This window comes from Diabrotica virgifera, chromosome 6, assembly GCF_917563875.1.
Source record: "Diabrotica virgifera virgifera chromosome 6, PGI_DIABVI_V3a".
Lineage (NCBI taxonomy): Eukaryota > Metazoa > Arthropoda > Insecta > Coleoptera > Chrysomelidae > Diabrotica > Diabrotica virgifera.
The window spans coordinates 212,393,743-212,414,069 of NC_065448.1; the positions used below are offsets into that span (position 1 = coordinate 212,393,743).

Here is a 20,327-nt window from a genome sequence, read left to right on the forward strand (position 1 = left end):
AAGATTGCATTATTACCGAGGGCCGAAAGTCCCTGAAAACTTCTATAATGTTTATTTTAATAAGTTTCAGGTGTGAAAAAAAGGACATCGCACACACAGGGGCGGTTTCTCCATTGGTTCATTTGTGCAGTGAACACCCAATCAAATTTCATTAAAACACATATTTTTAAAAATCTCATAAATCATATCATTAAAATATTTTTTCTTAAATCTACTAAATATCATAGTATCATTAAAATATAACTGTATTTATTAATCTCATAATTTACTTGCACAACACCGCTACGCTAGATGCACGTGGTAAGTGCAGAATTCAAATTGAACCAAGCCACTATACAGTAACCCTATAGAAGAACGAGAGCTCTTAAATCCGTGAACCAGTGATTCTCCTATCTTAAAACATTGACGATTTGTGCACTGCACACAGAGACCGGGGCAGAGCGTTTCGATTCACAGTTTGGCATTTTCTGTTGTGGGATTTTATTAAATACAATATTGGTAGGTAGTTTTTTTAGGATGGAGCCTTATTCAGTGAAGTTTATAAAAGAAAATGCAAATAGTTTTGAAAATCGACTTCTTATAAAAAGAATGGACTAACTTGGCCGGAGATAAACTTGGTACAAGAATGTGCAATAAGAAACAAAAAGTTTACACATCGCTTTAAAGTTGAACAATATAGAAAAACTTCGTGATTATGTGGGTGTGATAATCTACATTCTTTATTTTCTTTTCCATGTTTAGTATTTTCAAAGAATAAAACTATAATTTCAATCTCGGTCTTTGGATGCCGTTAAAATAAACGGATTTTTAAACAGTTTTGACAAAGCTATTTCAACATTCGTAACTTCTGACTCCACCTTCACCACCGAAGAAGCGCCATCATTCAGTAGGTATCATATTCTGCACAAAACAAAAAAAGTGTGTGACATCCTGACTAATCGGGTCAAAGATAGGTTTCATTTTACAGAACATCTTTTGGCGAGGCCTCAAAAATTTTTCGCCTGCGTCGCTTATTCACCGTTTGTATAATTACATTCTTTAATTGAACACCCTCCTTAAATTACCACGAGCCGCCACTGCGCACACATCTTATGGAAAATATAATGTCACTCAAATTCAATAAAATTTATACGATTAGATTCGTTTTAATATAACGATCAATTCTTATCATTGCGCCAACTCTTAATTATGATTAATTACGGCGCAAATTGCAATTAAAGTTTATCAAAATCACATTTTTGGAGTCCATAAAATGTTAGTTTACAATCATTATTGCTCTGAGTGCTATTCATAACAGCTTAAATCCCGCTGGGCCTAAGCGGATTAGTGAAACCAATCCGCTGATTTATGGAGTACCGAAAATCTGGGTATTTTAAAATATTTTTTCTCTCTCTAACTCTCTTTCATCTGATGTAAATTTTGAAACTTTTGAGAGCATATCACTAAACCAACTATATGATATAATCAAATTACAATATAAAAAAAATAGTACGGATGAAGTAGGTCTTGATATTATCAAAAATCTATTTCATGTGTTAGGTTATCCTTTATTAAATTTAATTAATATGAGTTTAGAGAAGGGCCTGGTGCCCAAGCAATTTAAAATATCAACTATAGTTCCTGTTCCAAAAGTTCCTAATACTAATAAACTTAATCAATTACGTCCAATAAATATGCTCCCATTTTGTGAAAAAGTTTTAGAAATTGTGGTGTACAATCAGCTGATTAAATTTATTACTTTAAATAATATCCTGTATAATTACCAGTCTGGATTTAGAAATTCTCATTCATGTGAGACCGCATTACAGTTAGTTGTCTCAGATATGAAAAGTATTTTAGATACGACAGGGGTCGGTATATGCGCAGTTTTTATAGCTCTCAAAAGAGCATTTGAAACAATAGATCGTCATATACTTCTTTTGAAATTAAAGAAATATGGTTTTAACGGGACAGTTTTTAATTGGCTGGAAAATTATATGTCAAATAGGTACCAAAGGACTAAATTAAATAGTGAAATGTCAAATCTAAAGTTAAATGATATTGGTGTGCCGCAAGGCAGTGTAATTGGACCTCTACTTTTCATATTATACATTAATGATTTGGGAAACGTATTAAGCAAATGTAAAATTCATCTTTTTGCTGATGACACATTAATATATTTTTATGGGGAAGATTTTGTTGATGTAGTGGACACGATGAATCGTGAATTGCATTTATTAACTGAAAGATTTAAGTTAAACAAATTGAAAGTCAATGAGTTAAAATCCAAATACATGTTTATTGGTAATAATACTCTTTTCGGGAAATTCTTAAGTTTGGATGTTCACATTGAATTAAATAATGAAAAAATTGAAATGGTTCAGGAAATAAAGTATTTGGGATTCATATTGGATAGGGAACTAACTTTTAGTAAACATGTTGATTACATTTGCAGAAAGATAGGGGAAAAAATAGGTTTTTTTCGAAGAGTATCACCATTTTTGACATTTCAAACTAAATTAACAATTTATAATTCGTTAATATTACCTCACTTTTTATATTGTTGTTCATTGATTTATACAGGATGTTCTAATTATGACAGGCTTCAAATTCTCCAAAATAAGGCTATGCGAGTAATATTGAGATGCAATCGATATACTCGAATTCAAGATATGCTGAAAACTTTAAATTGGTTAAAAGTTGAACATTTTATGTATGTCCAATCTATGACATTCTTATTTAAGATGGTAAATCATTTATTGCCTGAGTATTTGAACAGTCAGTTGGTCCCGATAGCAAATGTTCATGAGCATAGCACTAGAGCTGCAAATTCAATAAATTTTTATGTTAGAACAACCAACAAGTCCAGTTCAATGAAAAGCTTGTTTCATAAAGGAATTGTACAGTTCAATAATATACCTTATCACATTAAAAATAGCCATAATGCAACTATCTTTAAGAGATTATTAGTCCATTATATTAAAACTAAGACCTAGAAACCAATTGGCAATGTTTGTTGTACTTCCAGTGTTTTTATTTTTATTTTATTTTTTCTTTTTTTTTATTTATATATTGAATGTTTCTGATTAATTTAATTTGACAATGCTTATTTCTTTATTTGTTTAGTCTCATGTTTTTAATTTTTGTAAAAATTTTTTGTAATACTTTATGATAATTATACAGCGCTCCTTGCCTTGACAATTCTTATGTAATTTGTACAGGTGTGGAGTGCAATGTTTCTGTTTTGTGTATTATCTATTATGATAAATAAATAAATATCTATCTATAACTTATGTACCTACCCATTTGATTTCAGATTTATTTATATTAATTTCTGCTCTTATTTTTGAAAATAGAGAGTTGGCGCAATGATAAGATTTGATCGTTAATTTAAAACGAATCCATTGGTATAAATTTTATTGAATTTGAGTGACATTATATTTTCCATAAGATGTGTGCGATGTCCTTTAGTGTGATTTTTAATTTCAAATATCTTATTAAAAAGAAAATATTTGGTTATTGTAAGGGACTTAAGGCCCTCGGTAATAATGTAATCTTTCATTCTCCGTTTAAATTTTTCAAAAATACTTATTAGTTTTCTCAGGATTCGAAAAAAAATTATCGCGATATTTTGTGCCTACGCCCTTTAGATGATTGTAAAATATAATTTCAATATAAATTATTTGTTTCTTTTTTCATTGCAATCACATCTCGAATTTTTTTATAACAGAACTGTCACGTAATCGACATTTAATTATGTATTTCCTCATTTTCTATTTCACATTAAATTTTTTTAATTCAAAAATATAGTAAATATTTCCTTATGTTAGGTACACAAAAATTTGTATAGGAAACTATTAAAAACTATTTAAAACGAGGAAAATAAAATATATTTAGAAAATATACCTTCATAATCAGCAGTTTACATTTCGATTTTTTTTTGTAATAAAAATGGCAAACAATAAACAATGTGTATTTATTCATTTTCAATTAGGCATTAAATTGGGCATTCAATTAGGCATTAAAATTAGGCATTGATTTTTCCTATGTTGCCCAAATATTCATATAGGAAACCATTAAAAACTATTTAAATAGAGAAAAATAAAATATTTCGAAAAATCCCACAAATATTCAATTTTTGAAGAACGCACCAAACGGCAACACCGCCTGAAGATTGAACTGAGTTCTGTACATGGTGGAAGAGACTGCTGCTCGGTCAGGTAGGTCTTGAGGCTTGGCTGTAGACCGGAGACTGAAATTTCTGCTTTCTGCTTTAGTATGCAGTTATGCGTATGAGAGTGAGGGTCACGACAGTAACTGCTTCAGTAGCTTTTAGCGCGAAAGTTTTTTAACAAGGAAAGTTTTTTTGTTTGGAACAAAACTGGTGTTTATCGATAAGGAGTATTATTTACTGGATTTTTATCATGATTTAGGACTGTTTGGTGATTTTAAAAGTGTTTCACACGAGGAATAACGTATGTTGTGACTTTAACGTATGAAATTTAACGGTTTTTTTGGAAACGGACGGCCATCGCGAGTTAGTGACCTAAGACTAGTGTTTTTTTGGTTATAAAAGTTTATAACTTGCTCTATTTTTGTGTTTGTGTAGTGCCTGACATGATAAATAGAACTTTCTCTGGATATTGGTGTTGTGTTAGTGCCACAAGCATTTTTGGATTAACTTATTGAGGATTATGTGTTAGTTTCAAGTGTTTTATTTGATTTTGATACTTATTATTTTGGATAACTATTATTCTGTGATATAGTGAGTTAAAACCATGGATGCCAAAGGATATTTGACTGTTGTTTTCTTGCTGGTTTCTTTCGGTAAGTTTTATCTTTAACTTCTACTCTTATTAAAAATGTGGTTTCATCCCTATGTTGCCCAAATTTTCATATAGGAAACCATTAAAATCTATTTTATAACGGGAAAAATAAAATATATTTTGAAAAATCCCTCAAATATTTTTTCCAGTAGGTATTTAATTTTCGAAGAATGTATCAAAAGTTGTTTTTATTATAGAATCCAATTTTTTGCTTTACAAATTTTTAAAGGGATTCAATTTTTTTAATAATAATATATTGTCGTTTGCTTTTGTTGTCATCTTTATTAATATATTTTTTAGTAGCCCATTTCACTTCACTATCTTTTTTCACTATCTTATTGCTTTTTTTGGATTTAGTTTAACTTTTGTATTTTCGAAAGTTTTTTTCGCAGGTCGATAATATAGGTATAAGATCGACCTTCACCGATTTGTTTAATGGATAAAAATTATTTGATAAGTGTGTGATTTACTATGTTGAAAATTATAAAAAACAAGGGGTGCCCGATATAATTCTGTTTAGACTATAATAAATTAATACCTAATAATTAAAAAAGGACTTTTTTTATTAGGTAATTCTTCTAAATTTTTTTCGGCCTGGACAGATATTATTTTAGATTTTTTGGATCATTCGAAACAAAAAAGGTCTTTTGTAATATTTCTCGCAAGTTGATCGTTTTCGAGTTATAAACAATTTAAAACTAATAAAAAAAAACGAACAATAACGATTTTCAAGGCTCAAAAACGCAAATAAAAAATATTATTTTTGTAATTAAGTACCTATATTCAAGTTCGAACCTTTTTCAATCAGGTGGCGATAAGAATTTTGCCAAAAAATATATATTTTTTTAATTATTAATGAGAAGTGTCCCTTATGGGGGAAGACGGGCGATCGGGCTGCAATGACAACTAAAAAACAATATTTTAAAATGAATATACTTTCAAGAACTAATAGAATAATGATTGAACTTGAATTTAGGTAGGTACTTCATAATTTCAAAAATGATATTTTTTACTTATTTTTTTGAGCCTTGAAAAACATCATTTTTCGTTTTTTTTTCAGTTTTAAGTTGTTTATAACTCAAAAACGATCAACTTAAGAAGAGAAAAATTACAAAAGACCTTCTTTGTTTCGAATGATCTAAAATATCTGCCCGGGACGATTTTTTTTAATTTATAAAAAAAGTAATTTTTTAATTAGTCCATTCTTTCACGGTTTTTGCTCTAAATTTTAAAGAACCGCTTGGTTTGACATGAAATTTGGTATACGTATAGCTTACATGTCAAAGAAAAAAAGTGATATTGTGCCGATGTGTGCTTTTTCCCTGGGGGTGACTTTCACCCCTTCTTGGGGGGGAAAAAATATATGTCCAAAATAAGTCCGGAAATGGGTAAACTGACGAATTTTAAGTAACTTTTGTTCTATAGAGCTTTTTCGCCAAGTCAACACTTTTCGAGTTATTTGCGAGTGAATATGTTCATTTTTCAACAAAATAACAACATTTTTGGACGGCTTTTCGCAAATAACTCAAAAAGTAAGTATTTTGTCGAAAAAAAAGTTCTTTGCAAAAATATAGCAGATAAAAAAGTAAAAAAATGGTCTACGCTTTAGGTCTCTGGATCTCGTAGAACCAGAGTTATAGCCAATGAAAAATAGATTCATATTCACCAAATTTAAAATAGAATATTTCGACGTGAAATATCCAAAAAATTAAGCACTTTTTGGGGAAAACTCATTATAACTTTTTTAAAGTGTTTAAAAAAAGGTTTATTTTTGTTTTTACAAAAAGTTTCTAGCATTAAATTTAAGCAAGTTACGCTCAAAATAAAAGTTGGTTCCTTTTGTTTTTGCAAAAAAAATCGGGAAGACCACCCCCTAATTAGCAACTTAAATGAAATTAATCGTTACCGCTCCACAAATTATTTTACTTATGTTGTGTTTATATGATCTGTAAGTTTGATAGAGTCAAAGTGCTTATTTTTAAAAAAATTTGGTTTCAAAGTAAAATTTTAAAAAATTTAAATTTTGAAAAATATGCTTTTTTTCAAAATAACTTAAAAAATTTTAGAGATACCAAAAATCTCGAAAAACAAAAAAAGTCAGATTTGCTTTTCTGAATATCATGTATTTTTTTGTTTTTCTGTTAGACAACAATTGATTAAGATTTGGTGTTTCTAAATTTGCATACATTCGTGATCAGTGACTCGTTCAACCCCTTTTAACTACAGCCCTTTCAATAATAAGGACTTTGAACCGATGAAACTTACAGATCATATAAACAATATATACACGAGTCAAGAAACTTGTGAAGTCGTAACGATTAAGTTCATTTAAGATACTAATTAGGGGGTGATTTCCTCGATTTTTTTACCAAAACCAAAAGGGACTAACTTTATTTTGAGCGTAACTTGTTTAATTTTGATGTTAGAAATTTTTTTTATAAAACAAAAATGAAGATTTTTTTAAACGCTTTAAATAAGTTGTAATGAATTTTCCCCGAAATGTGCTTAATTTTTGGTTATTTCACGTTAAAGTATTCCATTTGGAATTTGACAAATATGAACCTATTTTTCATTAGCTGTAACTCTGCTTTTACTAGATGTAGAGACGTGATATATACACCATTTTTTTAAATTTTTTACAGGATATATTTTTGCTAAGAATGTTTTTCGACAAAGTACTTACTATTTGAGTTATTTACGAAAAACCGTCTAAAAGCGTGGTTATTTTGTTGAAAAAATGAACATATTCACTGTCAAATAACTCTAAAAGTATTGACTTAGTGAAAAAGCTCTATAGAAGAAAAGGTACTTAAAATTAGCCAGTTTATCCATTTCCTGACTTCTTTGGACGAATATTTTTTCACCCACAAGAGGGGGTGAAAACCACCCTCAGGGCAAAAGCAATATCGGCACAATATCACTTTTTTTCTTTGACTGTTAGCTATGCGTATGCGAAATTTCATGTCAATCCAAGCGGTTCTTTAAAATTTAGAGGTTTTGCAATATTTTACCGTTAAAGAACGGACTAAATAATATATTAATTAAAATAAGTAGTCAGAGCAAAATTATATCAGGCACTCCTTGTTTTTTATAATTGTTGACATACTAAATTAGATATCAAATAATTTTTATTCATTAAACAGATCGGTGCAGTTTGACCTTATATCATATCGTAGTTTAGACTATTATTTTGTTAATAATAATATTGTTTTTTGTCATTTTTCAATAGGTGCCTATGTACACACATACAAACATATGGAATCATCTGATATTTCTTACTATTTCGTGCGAATTTAAAAAAACAAACACACGAAGTCAAACAATAATTATTTTAAAGCAATTTAATAACAGATACATAACAATTAAATAAAACAATAAAGTATTTAACAAACAAATTGAAAGTAGTTGTTTTAAAGTCAATAGCATACAAAATTTCAATGTAAAACGAATAATGTTTAAATTGTTTTTTTTTTTTTGTATTTGATAGTAGTCAGTGTTATCACCTCTAGTCCTTATGCAAGCTTCAGTTTGCGTGGGCACGCTCCTAATCAAATTATCAACATTTTGTTGTGATAGGTTGCTCCATCCTTTAAGGCGGGTTGACATTACTAGTGAATAACGAACGTAGCTCACTCTTACGTATTTTGCCCGTGCTATTGTTACATATTTTATTACCTATTTTCAAACTCGAGCAGTACATTTGTATTTATACATTGCATACAAATACAAATGTACTGCTCGATTTTGAAAATAGATAATAAAATATCTAACAATAGCACGGGCAAAATACGTAAGCGTGGGCCACGTTCGTTATTCACCAGTAATGTCAACCCGCTTTTAACCCTTTGTGGGCCAGTGGTCCCATAGTGGAACCACAATTTCAAGAATTTTTATCCTACTGTCCCGGTAAGCGTCGGCCGGAACCACAGACAAATTCTTTAATCCCCTCTCTTACACTATCGGCCATGCATACGATCAGGTTTTGGAGCGCTTTAGTGTGTTCTAGTAGGTGATTGATGTGACACGTTTTTCGCTATTTTGCGCGCCAACTACTAAAATTTCTACTGAACGTAAACAAATTGATAATGGCAGGTAAGAACAGCTAAATTAGGTAATTTTGATGGTTTTAAAGAGATCGTATACAATTTATTCTGATATTTTTGTATATTTTATATTTTCAAGTCGTCTAAAAGGTGTGGTTCCGTATGGACCCACAAGTACTTTTTATTATTTTTTGTTGTTGTTTTTTACTTTGGGACAGACAACGAAGGCAGAAGGTATAAATACTTTGTGTACCGTGGCTGTCTAAAAATTGAACTAAAGGTTCTTCTTCTTTTTGATGTGCCTATCCGTGACGAATGTTGGCGATCATCATGGCAATATTTATTTTAACCAGGATATTCTTCTTCTTCCTGGACCTCGCTTTCCAAATATTTTTCCTTGCAGGATGGCTTGTAGGACTAAAGGTTGGGGAGGGGTAATATATTGATACGGGATTTGAAAGACTTTACAGTTCCTGAACATTTTTTTCATTTTTATTACAGAAAGAAAACAATGGACAATAAATGATTTAGAAGCTATGGGTAATGATGGTGTATTTGCTTTGATTGAGGAAATACCATCTGACGGAGAGTCAGAAGCGTCAGATATTGATTCTGATGTTGAGGATCTTGGAAATAGTGAACCAGATAACGGCATCCCGGGCACTCAACATTCATTGGAAGAAATGAATCAAATGGTTAACGAAGGTGAACATGAAAAAGAAAATAACGAAAGTGTTTTCAGTGATTCGGATGATTGTACGCCGCTATCTTTTTTTGGGAAAAGGAAAAGAAAGCTTACAAAACAAAAACAAACTGCAAGGAAAAAAAATAATAATGTACATGCAAAGAAAAATGAGATTGTCAAATGGTCAGAAAATATTCAAACTTATTACAAGACACCTTCATCTTTTGTTGAAGAAGTGGGTCCTGACATACCGGATTTACTTGAAGATCCGTTGGAGTTGTTCATGTTGTTATTTTCAGAGGAGCTGTTAGATATATTAGTGTTTCAAACAAATCTCTATGCAACCCAAATGAATCAGGGAAATGCTAACAAATTTACTTCCACTAATCGCGAAGAAATGAAGTGTTTCCTGGGGATAAACATTCTGATGGGAATAAAGCATTTACCAAGCTACAAGGATTACTGGTCTTCGAGGACAGATCTACGTGATGGTTTTATTGCATCTTATATGTCTCGCAATCGATTCAGTTGGTTACTGGGACATATTCATTTAAATTATAACAGTCTTGAACCGAAAAGGTGAAGTTGGCTACGACAAATTGTATAAAGTGCGACCAATGCTCGATAGGTTATCTGACAATTTCATTCGATATTATAAGCCAAGTAAATGCCAGTCAGTAGATGAGTCAATGATCAGATTCAAAGGTAGAAGCATTTTACGCCAGTATATGCCCAAGAAGCCTGTAAAACGGGGCTACAAAGTTTGGATTCGTGCTAATGAATCTGGTTTTGTTTCAGAATTTCAAATCTACACTGGTAAAGTTAACAACTTACCTGAAAAAGGCTTAGGTGCACGGGTTGTAAAAGACCCCACAAGCAGTCTTGCTGGAAAATGCCATAAAATATTTATGGACAATTATTTTACTTCGTATGATCTTTTGGAACAACTTAGATCCAAGTATATATATGGATGTGGAACAGTAAAAGCTAATACTAAATATTTGTCAGAATGTAATTTTCTAGAGGACAAAACCATGGAAAGGGGAGACACTCAATGGAAGATAAGTGATGTTGGTGTACTTGCTGTGAAATGGATGGATAACAGAGCAGTTTATTTTATGAGTAATTTTCATGATCCTACTGATGTTAAACTTAATTCAAGGAAACAAAAGGATGGCTCCAAAGAAAATGTTACTTGCCAAAATTTGGTCAAAGATTACAACGAGCATATGGGTTATGTGGACAAGTCAGATATGCTCAAATCTTGTTACGAAATTAACCGCAAATCCAAGAAATGGTGGCCTAGAATATTCTGGCATTTTGTTGACTTAACGGTTGTTAATGCCTTCATTATTTTTAAAGAACGATCTGGTGGTGCATCAACACTTTCTCTAAAAGAATTTCGATTAGCAGTTTCTGCAGGACTTATGGGTACTCCTTCGCTTACTCAGAAAGGAAGAAAATCGTCCGGTTCTGAGGTAAATAAATTTAAAATCTGCGTTACTATTGAAATACGCACCAACAAGTCGGAGCATATGCCAATACATGGAACCAAAGTAAGATGTGCTCGATGCAGTACAAGAAACCAACCTCATCGAACGAGGTGGCATTGCACTGTATGTAAGGTGGGACTATGTTTATCTGAAAAAATCAACTGTTTTTTAGAATATCATAAAAAATAAAGTGAACTTACCTCCTTTATGAATATTTATTATCATTTTATAAAAATTGAGATAGTACTAATCAGTACCAGTGGTTCCACCATGGAACCACCTCCAAACTAAACCACCCCTTATATAAAAAAAATTTAATTGACACTTGACGTTATCTTTTGTATCACTGTATCCCTAACTTGTAATAACTTTGCAGTTTTTTGTTTAATACTTAATTCGGTCCGCAAAGGGTTAAGAGTAGCGAGTAGCTTGTAGTAGCCGTGCGGTGTTTTGTGGATTATCCCGGCGAGCTCTAATTTTTCGTTTAAGCATATCCCACAAATACTCTCTATAGGATACCTTCTGTTACAATGATGTCTGTAGTCACTCTAATGGTATATATAGAGGTCCATTGTCATGAAATAAAATAAAATTTTCTACTGTTGCACCTCTCCAGAGCCTGACTACAGGTTATCAACATACCCGTGAGCAGTTAAAAATAATTGTTGCACCTCTCCAGAGCCTGACTACAGGTTATCAACATACCCGTGAGCAGTTAAAAATAATTGGATGAAAATTAACGGAGTTTTTTTACGGATTACAATTCCTCTACAGAACATGACACTCCCCCTTGTATATTTGTGAACAGATCTGACAGTTTTCGTTCTTGCTTGTCTTTCTCGACCTCTAAGTACACGATTTCATGGGTCATCTGATTTTACACAAATCCTGACTTTATCTGAAAATAGCACATTTTGTCAATTCCCAATGTTCCAGTTTTGGTCGTGAAGACACCAATTTAGGCGATCAATCTTATGCTGCCTGGATAACTCGGGAACCCATAACTGTCTCCTACTGTATACTTCTTGGTGCGAACTCTTCTTCTTATCGTATCAACTAAAACAGTTACACATGTAGCTTCCAAAAGCTGCCTTTGGAGCTGCAGGTGAGAAATGGTTGGGTGTCTTCCAGCTTATTGGACAATTAAACCATCTTGGAGAGCCGTTATTACTTTTGGCGACTTTCCCTTGCTTTATTTTTGAGCTTTCCTAGTTCCTGTTACATAGGTTTTCATGTTCATAGGTTTTGGCCAGAACGCCTTGTATTACATAGCTCTACAGCTATGTCCCTCTGAGAACATTACTATCTCCACAAGACCAATAATCTTTCCTCGTTGTAAGTTCTATAACCTCACATCTGGCATATTTTCGTTTTTGGACGCAAAAGTTTGTTTATTTATTTTCGTTCAATTTGCAACTTAAGCAAATAACCTATACCGTACCGAGCTGTACTATCCGATTGTCTTATATGTTTGTTTATTTTCAATGAAAACCTTTATTATTCGCAATAACAAGTTTTTTTAAAAGAAATAAATATTACTTTGAAATACATGGTGATTCCATATAAGTTTGGGTGTGTGTATTTTTTAGTACCTAGCCGATTTCTATTGTTTAGTTTTTCAGTATTCCATAGAATCTGATCGGTTGCTTTCTTTGGATTTAGTTTATCTTTTCTATTTTCGAAAGTTTTCCTCTCTAAAAAATTAGCAAAATCCTTTATAAAACAATATTTTATTTAAGAATCCGTTAAACCCCACATCACAAAACGTTTTCGAAAAAAAAGTTCATCTAAAAGTTTCATTTTACTCAAAAATATTTTGGTAAAAAAAATTTTGGTGGCTCAAGCATGTCAAAAAAAAAACCTTTAAGCAGGCACTGATGATAAAATAAATAAAATAAATAAATAGTTTATTTACGGCCAAAAATACCATTTACAAAGATACCACATATCACAATAGGTATAGGTAGTATCACAATCATAAATACATATTAAAATAAAGAACAATATATTTTTATACTTTTTAATTCGAAAACGTTGTGTGATGTAGCCCTTTAAGGGATTTTTAAATAAAATATTCCTTTTATAAAGGATGTTAGTAATTTTTTGTGATTAATGGTAGGGGTACCCCGTCAAAATAGCCCCGTCAAAAAAACTCCGACAAAATAGCCCCGACATAATATCCCGCACACAAAATAGCTCCGACAAAATAGCCTGCAGACAAAATAGCCGCGGAATAATAGCCCGCTGACAAAATAGCCCCGACAAAATAGCCCCGACAAAATAGCCCCGAAAAAAAAGCTCCTTTCAGAATTCATCATGAAATAATTCCTTAAAAATACATTTTTTCGGAAATGGTAATTATCCTCTATTCAGATGTTTATCTTAACCACATTAAATAAAAATTGTCTTTTCAGAGAACTCGAGTCCTGTCTTTCCTGCTTCTTGGAAGTTTGAACAATAAAGTTAAGCAAAAATCAATGTTAATTTATGATATAAACATTTTTTTCTGTTTTCGGGCAACAGTAAAATGCATTTTAAATTAAATAAATTAAATACATTCTTCCTTTTTGTCAAACAATTTAAATTAAAAAAAAGTTTTTGGACACCTTGTATAACTAATTATGTAATTGTTTATAAGAGGCTGTTTTAGCCGGGGCTATTTTAGCCGGGGCTGTTTTGACCGGGGCTATTTTGTGTGCGGGCTATTTTGTCGGGGCTATTTTGTGTGCGGGCTATTTTGTCGAGGCTATTTTGTGTTGAGGCTATTTTGACGGGGCTTTTTTGACGGGGCTGTTTTGACCGGGCTATTTTGACGGGTCACGATGGTAGGTATACAGCCAGCTACTTATAGGAATTTATTTTCCTTGTGGCGTTTTCTCTCTATTACTTTGGTATGTGTGATTTCATTTTATTGTATTTTACATCGTATACAGGGTGTTTCATTAAGAATGTCCAATATCTGAGTTGTATCTACCTACATTCTAAACCTCAAAATATTAAGATTTAACCCAAATCACTTAAATAAAATGTGGCTCCTTATTATTGAGTTGGGTTATTTTAAAACATTTTTTGCTCAGTATTTTAAAACTATTCGACTTATCCTTTTCATACTTGGCAGAAAGTGTAGGTAGTACCTATGAAATTGAGTTAGATAAAAGTTTCTGGCTATTACCAGAGGCGTACGACAGGAGACAGTGAATGGTTGACCCTTCCCAAATTCTGCGCCACTGATGAAATTGCCATTTTAGCGCAATTTTTAGATTCTCCAATACTCTCTATGTACTTAAATAACATAGTTTTCACTCGAAACGATAAAGTCATTCGTTTTCGAGATATTTGAAGTTAAACATGTAACGGCATAGATATTTTGATTAACCCTCGTAAGGCGCTGCTTAGATTCTTACGTAAACAACGATGCGGGGTGCATTTGCACCCCATCTGTATATCCATTTTTTTATATGTAAACGTCGGGAAAATTGATTTAAAACAATTAGGATTTGTTTATTATCCTATGAAACATAATTTTACAAAAAAAGTACTCATTTCTTCTTAAAAAAAATTATTGTTGCAAGACACATAAAATTTTTCACAGAGTGAGCAAGACAAAGTTTTTACACACAATACAGTTAAGTCGGGACTTTCGGTCTTTTTTCTCCGATATAAGTAACACCGACCCTTAGCTCTCATAGCTCCAGTGGAACATCAGTAACGTCCAATTCAGGATATGAAATTTTTATCATTTGTATCCTACAGTAATTCTTCCAAAAAAGCACTTAAACGCTATGAGTTTTAAACGGTGTAATGGTTGGAATGCGTTTAGAATTGAATTTAATGCAAATAAAAAAATGGACAAAAATCAAAAAAAAATATTAGAAAAGATAGGTAAGAAAAACGAGGTCTGCGGTGCATTTCCACCCCGCACCGCCTTACGAGGGTTAATGCGTTGTGTCTCTTAATTTTAAACTTGAAATATCTCGAAAACTAATGATTTTATCGTTAAGACTGAAGAGTATAATATTATTCATTATTTTAGAGAATGATTTTATCATATTAACGATAAAATCATTCGTTTTCGAGATATTTGAGATTAAAAATTAAGCGGCACAATACATTAATCAAAATAAATGTGCCGTTACAACGTTACATGTTTAACTTCAAATATCTCGAAAACTAATGACTTTATCGTTACGAATGAAGAGTATACATATTTACATAGAAAGTATTGGGAAATCCAAAAAATAGCAATTCCGCCAGTGGCGTAGAATTGCCATTTCACGGTCCCCTGTCGTACGCCTCTGGTAATAGCCAGAAACGTTTATTTAACTTAATTTTATAGAGGTTGTATAGTACCTACACTTCCTGTCAAGTTTGAAAAGGATACGTCGAATAGTTTTAAAATACTGAGCAAAAATAGTTTTTAAATTTTTAAATAAAACACCCTGTAAAATAAGGAGCCTCATTTTATTTAAGTGATTTGGGTTCAATCTTAATATTTTGAGGTCTAGAATCTACAAATCAGAAATTGGACATTCTTAATGAAACACCCTGTAGGCATATGAGATTTTTTACTTTCGAGCTATTTAATCAATACTGTCCACCATATTTGCTAATTTGCTACCACGAACAATTAAGTTGCCACCTCTGAAATCCAGAAACTATTTCCAAATTAGTCTGTCTGAGAGCATTGTACCACTTTTTGAAAAGTTTACACCTAATATATCCAGAATATTCGCTACAGTTTTATGAATGGGTGAAGTTGGAATATTTTAGCCTTTAAATATATTCACAATCTCAAGTTTTGGAATTCGTCCAACTACATTATAATATATGCGCTATAGGTGAGCCAGTTTGTACGGGATTACTTTAGGAAATGAGTAATAGAAGATATGGCATAAAAATCTGAGCATGCAATATTTTAAAAGTTGAGTTATTAAGCCATATCAGGAACTGTAGTTATTATAGCTGTTTATTCAAACTGCCCTAAAAAATGTGTTAATCAAAGTAACTCATAAACAATAAACTGTTGTTTATCTAGATACCAAAAGGTTTTTTTTATAAATTATTAGCATTTTTTATATTGTATTTTTCATTATCATCAAATACTATCAAATTCCTCAAATTAAAAGTTATAGTATTATTTATCCTATGCTGCATTTTGCTTTTTTTCTTTGACCATTTTCTCTAGTATTTTTTTCTTAACTTCCCTTCTATTCCTATTTCGACATTCCTATTTCGACATAACTAAAGAACATTAAAACTTTTTCTCGTTCTCAATTGCTTCAATATCCGACATTGTTTTGTTTTTAAACGATTATAAAGTGTAAAAAATAAGGTTTCTGCCTATAAAACATTCCTTGTAGACTTTAGAGAAAGATGTTTCAAATAAATATTCTAGATCTTAATAGTTTCTAATTTGAAGTACATAAACAATTGGAGATAATTGCAAAAAACCCTTATTTTTGCAGTAATTTATAAATATTAACAACTTATAACTATTATTTATTATAACAAAAAATTTTAACTTGTTTAAACAATTATACAGCTTTCAAATAAGAATATTTGTATTTTGAACCTTAATAGGTACACGTATGGTAAGTTTTTTAAAAAGTCTACAACAGGAAAAAATATTCAGTTTTGTTTTATTATAAATAAATGAATTCCTTATAACAAAACTAAAGCATCCTTGATATTTAGTATATTGCGTTAGTTAGACGGCTCTACTCCAGTTACTTTGGATTAAAAAAATGAAGAAAATTGCACTATAAAACCTAGAAAGCCGAGAAAATACATTTTTTTAAGGTACCTATACCGATTTTGAACTTTGAATGATTTTTATCGTGAATGGTGATTATTAATCATTATATGCTGATGAATGTAGTTTATTTTTGAATACTCGTACCTAAAGTACTTATCAAGTTTTGCAATGTGATAGCAAAAGAAGAAAAAAAAATGAAATCTACCGAAATTTGACGATTTCTACCGAAAAACAGGAGCAGTCTCCCGAAATTTTGTCCAAGCCCTGTGGCAACACTGCTCAAATATTATATTTTCCAGATTTAGCCATACGACTCACATTTACTCTAAGCTGCTCTAAGCGTGTGCTCACTACGGAGACCAAAGGATGGTATCCTAGCCTAGAGCATAGTATCCTACTCTTCATATTCGAGAATTCTGGCATTCAAAATAATACATTTATTTTACATAGCGATCGATAATATAGTTTCGATCGCCAGGTAAAATAAATACATTATTTTAAATGCGAGAATTCCCGAATATGAAGGGAACGATACCATGCTCTAGGCTAGGATACCATCCTTTGGTCTCCGTAGTGAGCAAACCCTAAGAATAAAATACACTATATAATCCCAGATACCTACGGTATCAAAAGGATTGATAGACAATTAACGGCTATTAATCTCGCTGGTCGTCCTTTACCATAAAGATTAACCTTTTTACCATCAATGGGTAGGTACGCATGGATTATCTAGTAAAATACAAATTTTTATATCGTTATTGTACGCAAATTTGAAACGTGACTTTCCATGAGATAAGGTTTATACCCAGTGAAATGTATTTGCATTTTAAAATATCATTTTTGTTATATGTACTTTGAATTGAGAAAAATATTTTCGTTGTTTATGGTTCCACCGGTACCCAAACAAATGCGCCTGCAGATTATTTTTCAGAGAAGGGTGTTTTATTAGATTTTATGGCTTCTTTCAATTCTTTGGAAGCGGTTGTCGTGTAATTTAGTGTTGTACTGATGGCTTAAAGTTTAGAGTTAACAGAAAAAAATAATAAATAATAAAAAATACTTATAGAGACTAAATACAATAGGGGGGTCAATGGACCCGCTGATCCCCCCCTGTATCCGCGCCTGCACACCTTATTAACAAATTATTATTTCTAATATCTTTTGATATTAGAAAGACGAGATATTATCATAAAAACTATTGAAAATATCTACCAAAACCACAAACTGGAAGTCAGAATAGATGGACAACCTACAGAATCTATAGATATAGGCAGCGGAATAAGATAGGGAGACTCATTAGTCCTATGCTCTTCAATTTAGTCATGGATGAAATCATCAAAAACGTAACAAAGGAAGAGGATATAGAATGGGAAACAAAGAAGTAAAAATACCCTGCTACGCAGACGACGCAATATTGATAGCCAAGAGAAGATAGTCTGCAAAGATTAGTCCACAGATTTAACATAACAGCAGAAGAATTCAATACGACAATTTCATCTCAGAAAACTAAAGCATGGCGAAACCGACATATTAACACTGAGATGAAGTCAAGAATTTATAAAGCCAGTGTAAGACCAACCAGTGTAAGACATATGATCAGAAACAAGACCCGATACAGTCACAACACAAAGACTACTGGAAACGGCAGAGATGAGAGTACTGAGAAGAGTTAAATACATGAAATACGCCGAGAGATCGAAAGAGGAGTGGAGACATTAGAAGACAATGTAACGTACAGTGTATAAACTAATGGACACTAAATAGAAAAAAAGAATGGAATAACCACATAACCAGAATGGGGGAGACAGGTGTGGTCAAAATAGCAAGAGATAAATCACCAATCGGTAGAAGAAGTAGGTATCGGCCGACCGCGGAAAAGATGGAGTGACAACCTTCCATAGCGGTATCAATCCGCCAATGAACAAGCAGAAATGTTTAAAACGAGGAAGAAGAAGAAGAATATTTTTTGACAACGATTTCCTGGGTGGAAATCGAAACGTTAAGTATTTTAGGCAAAAATATGTAATTATCATTACAACCTAACTGAGGCTAATCCCATATAAACATAACATTAACTCAAACATGCCACAAGTCAACAGTTGTAGAACCCTATGTAAACCACTTCTTTTAAATGTACTGTTACGTTTAAATCTACTGTTTTGTAGCTGTAAAACCCATCCATCCTCCGTCTTGATTAAAAGTTCACCTTCGGCGGAAGGATTGATTCTTAAAATAAAATGATTTATGTACAGTCGTAAAATTTGGAGAACGTAAAATAAATCTCCAGCCGTATATGAAAACGGCATGTAAATCCTTCGCTCTAAATCTTCCTGCTTACAGCAAACATTTACTGTAAACAAAGCAATCTATTGTTTCTTTTAAAATTTTGGCGCGAGACAACCCTTCAATAGCACTCAATCTTGTCTTACACAAAGAGTAAGAAACTTTGACACCACTGGCGTGCTGCTGCTCCTCTGTTGACTTCTTAGGGATTTGAATATTAAGTAAATCACCTGTTTTGCTACTTCATGTTATACAGGGTGTTTCATTAATAATTGTCCATATAGTAACTGGAGTAACCTTAGCACAAAATACGAAGATTTAACCTAAAACACTTAAATAAAATGTGGTTCCTTACTGAGTTACAGGGTGTTTTATCTAAAAATTTAAATACTATTTTTGCCCAGCATTTTAAAACTATTCGACGTATCCTTTTCATACTTGACAGAAAGTGCGACTACTATACACCCTACTAAATTATGATAAACAAACGTTTCTAGCTACTACCAGAGGCGTACGGCAGGGGATAGTAAATGGTTGACCCTTCTCAAATTCTACGCCACTGGAGGAATTACTATTTTAGTGCCATTTTTAGATTTTCCAATACTTTCTACGTAAATAATATACTACTCATTGGTAACGATAAAGTGATTAGTTTTCGAGATATTTGAAGTTAAATATGAAACGGCACATTTATTTTGATTAATTCATGGTATGATTCATATGATTGATGTTTAAAAATTATTTGTACCCAGTACTTTAAAACTATTTGGTGTATCCTTATCATACTTGGCAGAAAGTGTAGGTACTGTACACCCTACTAAATTAAGATAAATAAACGTTTCTAGCTACTACCAGAGGCGTACGACAGGGGATAATGGTAGGTTGACCCTTCCCAAATTCTACGCCACTGACGAAATTGCTATTTTAGTGTAATTTTTTATTTTTTAATACTTTTTATGTAAATAATATACTCTTCATTCGTAACGATAAAATGATTAGTTTTCGAGATATTTGAAATTAAAAATGAAGCGACACAATACATTAATCAAAATAACCGTGTCGTTTCATTTTTAACTTCAAAGATCTCGAAAACTAATGACTTTATCGTTACGAATGAAGAGTATATTATTTTCATAGAAAGTATTGGAGAATCCAAAAATTGAACTAAAATAGCAATTTCGCCAGTGGCGTAGTATTTGGAAAGGGTCAACCATTCACTTTCCCCGTCGTACGCCTCTGGTAATTGACAGAAACGTCTGTTTA

At 32.0% G+C, this 20,327-nt stretch overlaps 1 protein-coding gene across 1 annotated transcript in view; it reads left to right on the forward strand.

The window, feature by feature from the left end:
* The first annotated feature begins 4,244 nt into the window (after nucleotides 1-4,244).
* The window catches only part of LOC126886691 (muscle M-line assembly protein unc-89), a 554,873-nt gene continuing 538,790 nt past the window's right edge, over nucleotides 4,245-20,327 (forward strand). Inside the window, exon 1 of the mRNA XM_050653685.1 lies at nucleotides 4,245-4,806. Coding sequence (XP_050509642.1) covers nucleotides 4,758-4,806 — 49 coding nt within the window. The 5' untranslated portion in view covers nucleotides 4,245-4,757. The remainder of the gene's footprint in view (nucleotides 4,807-20,327) is intronic.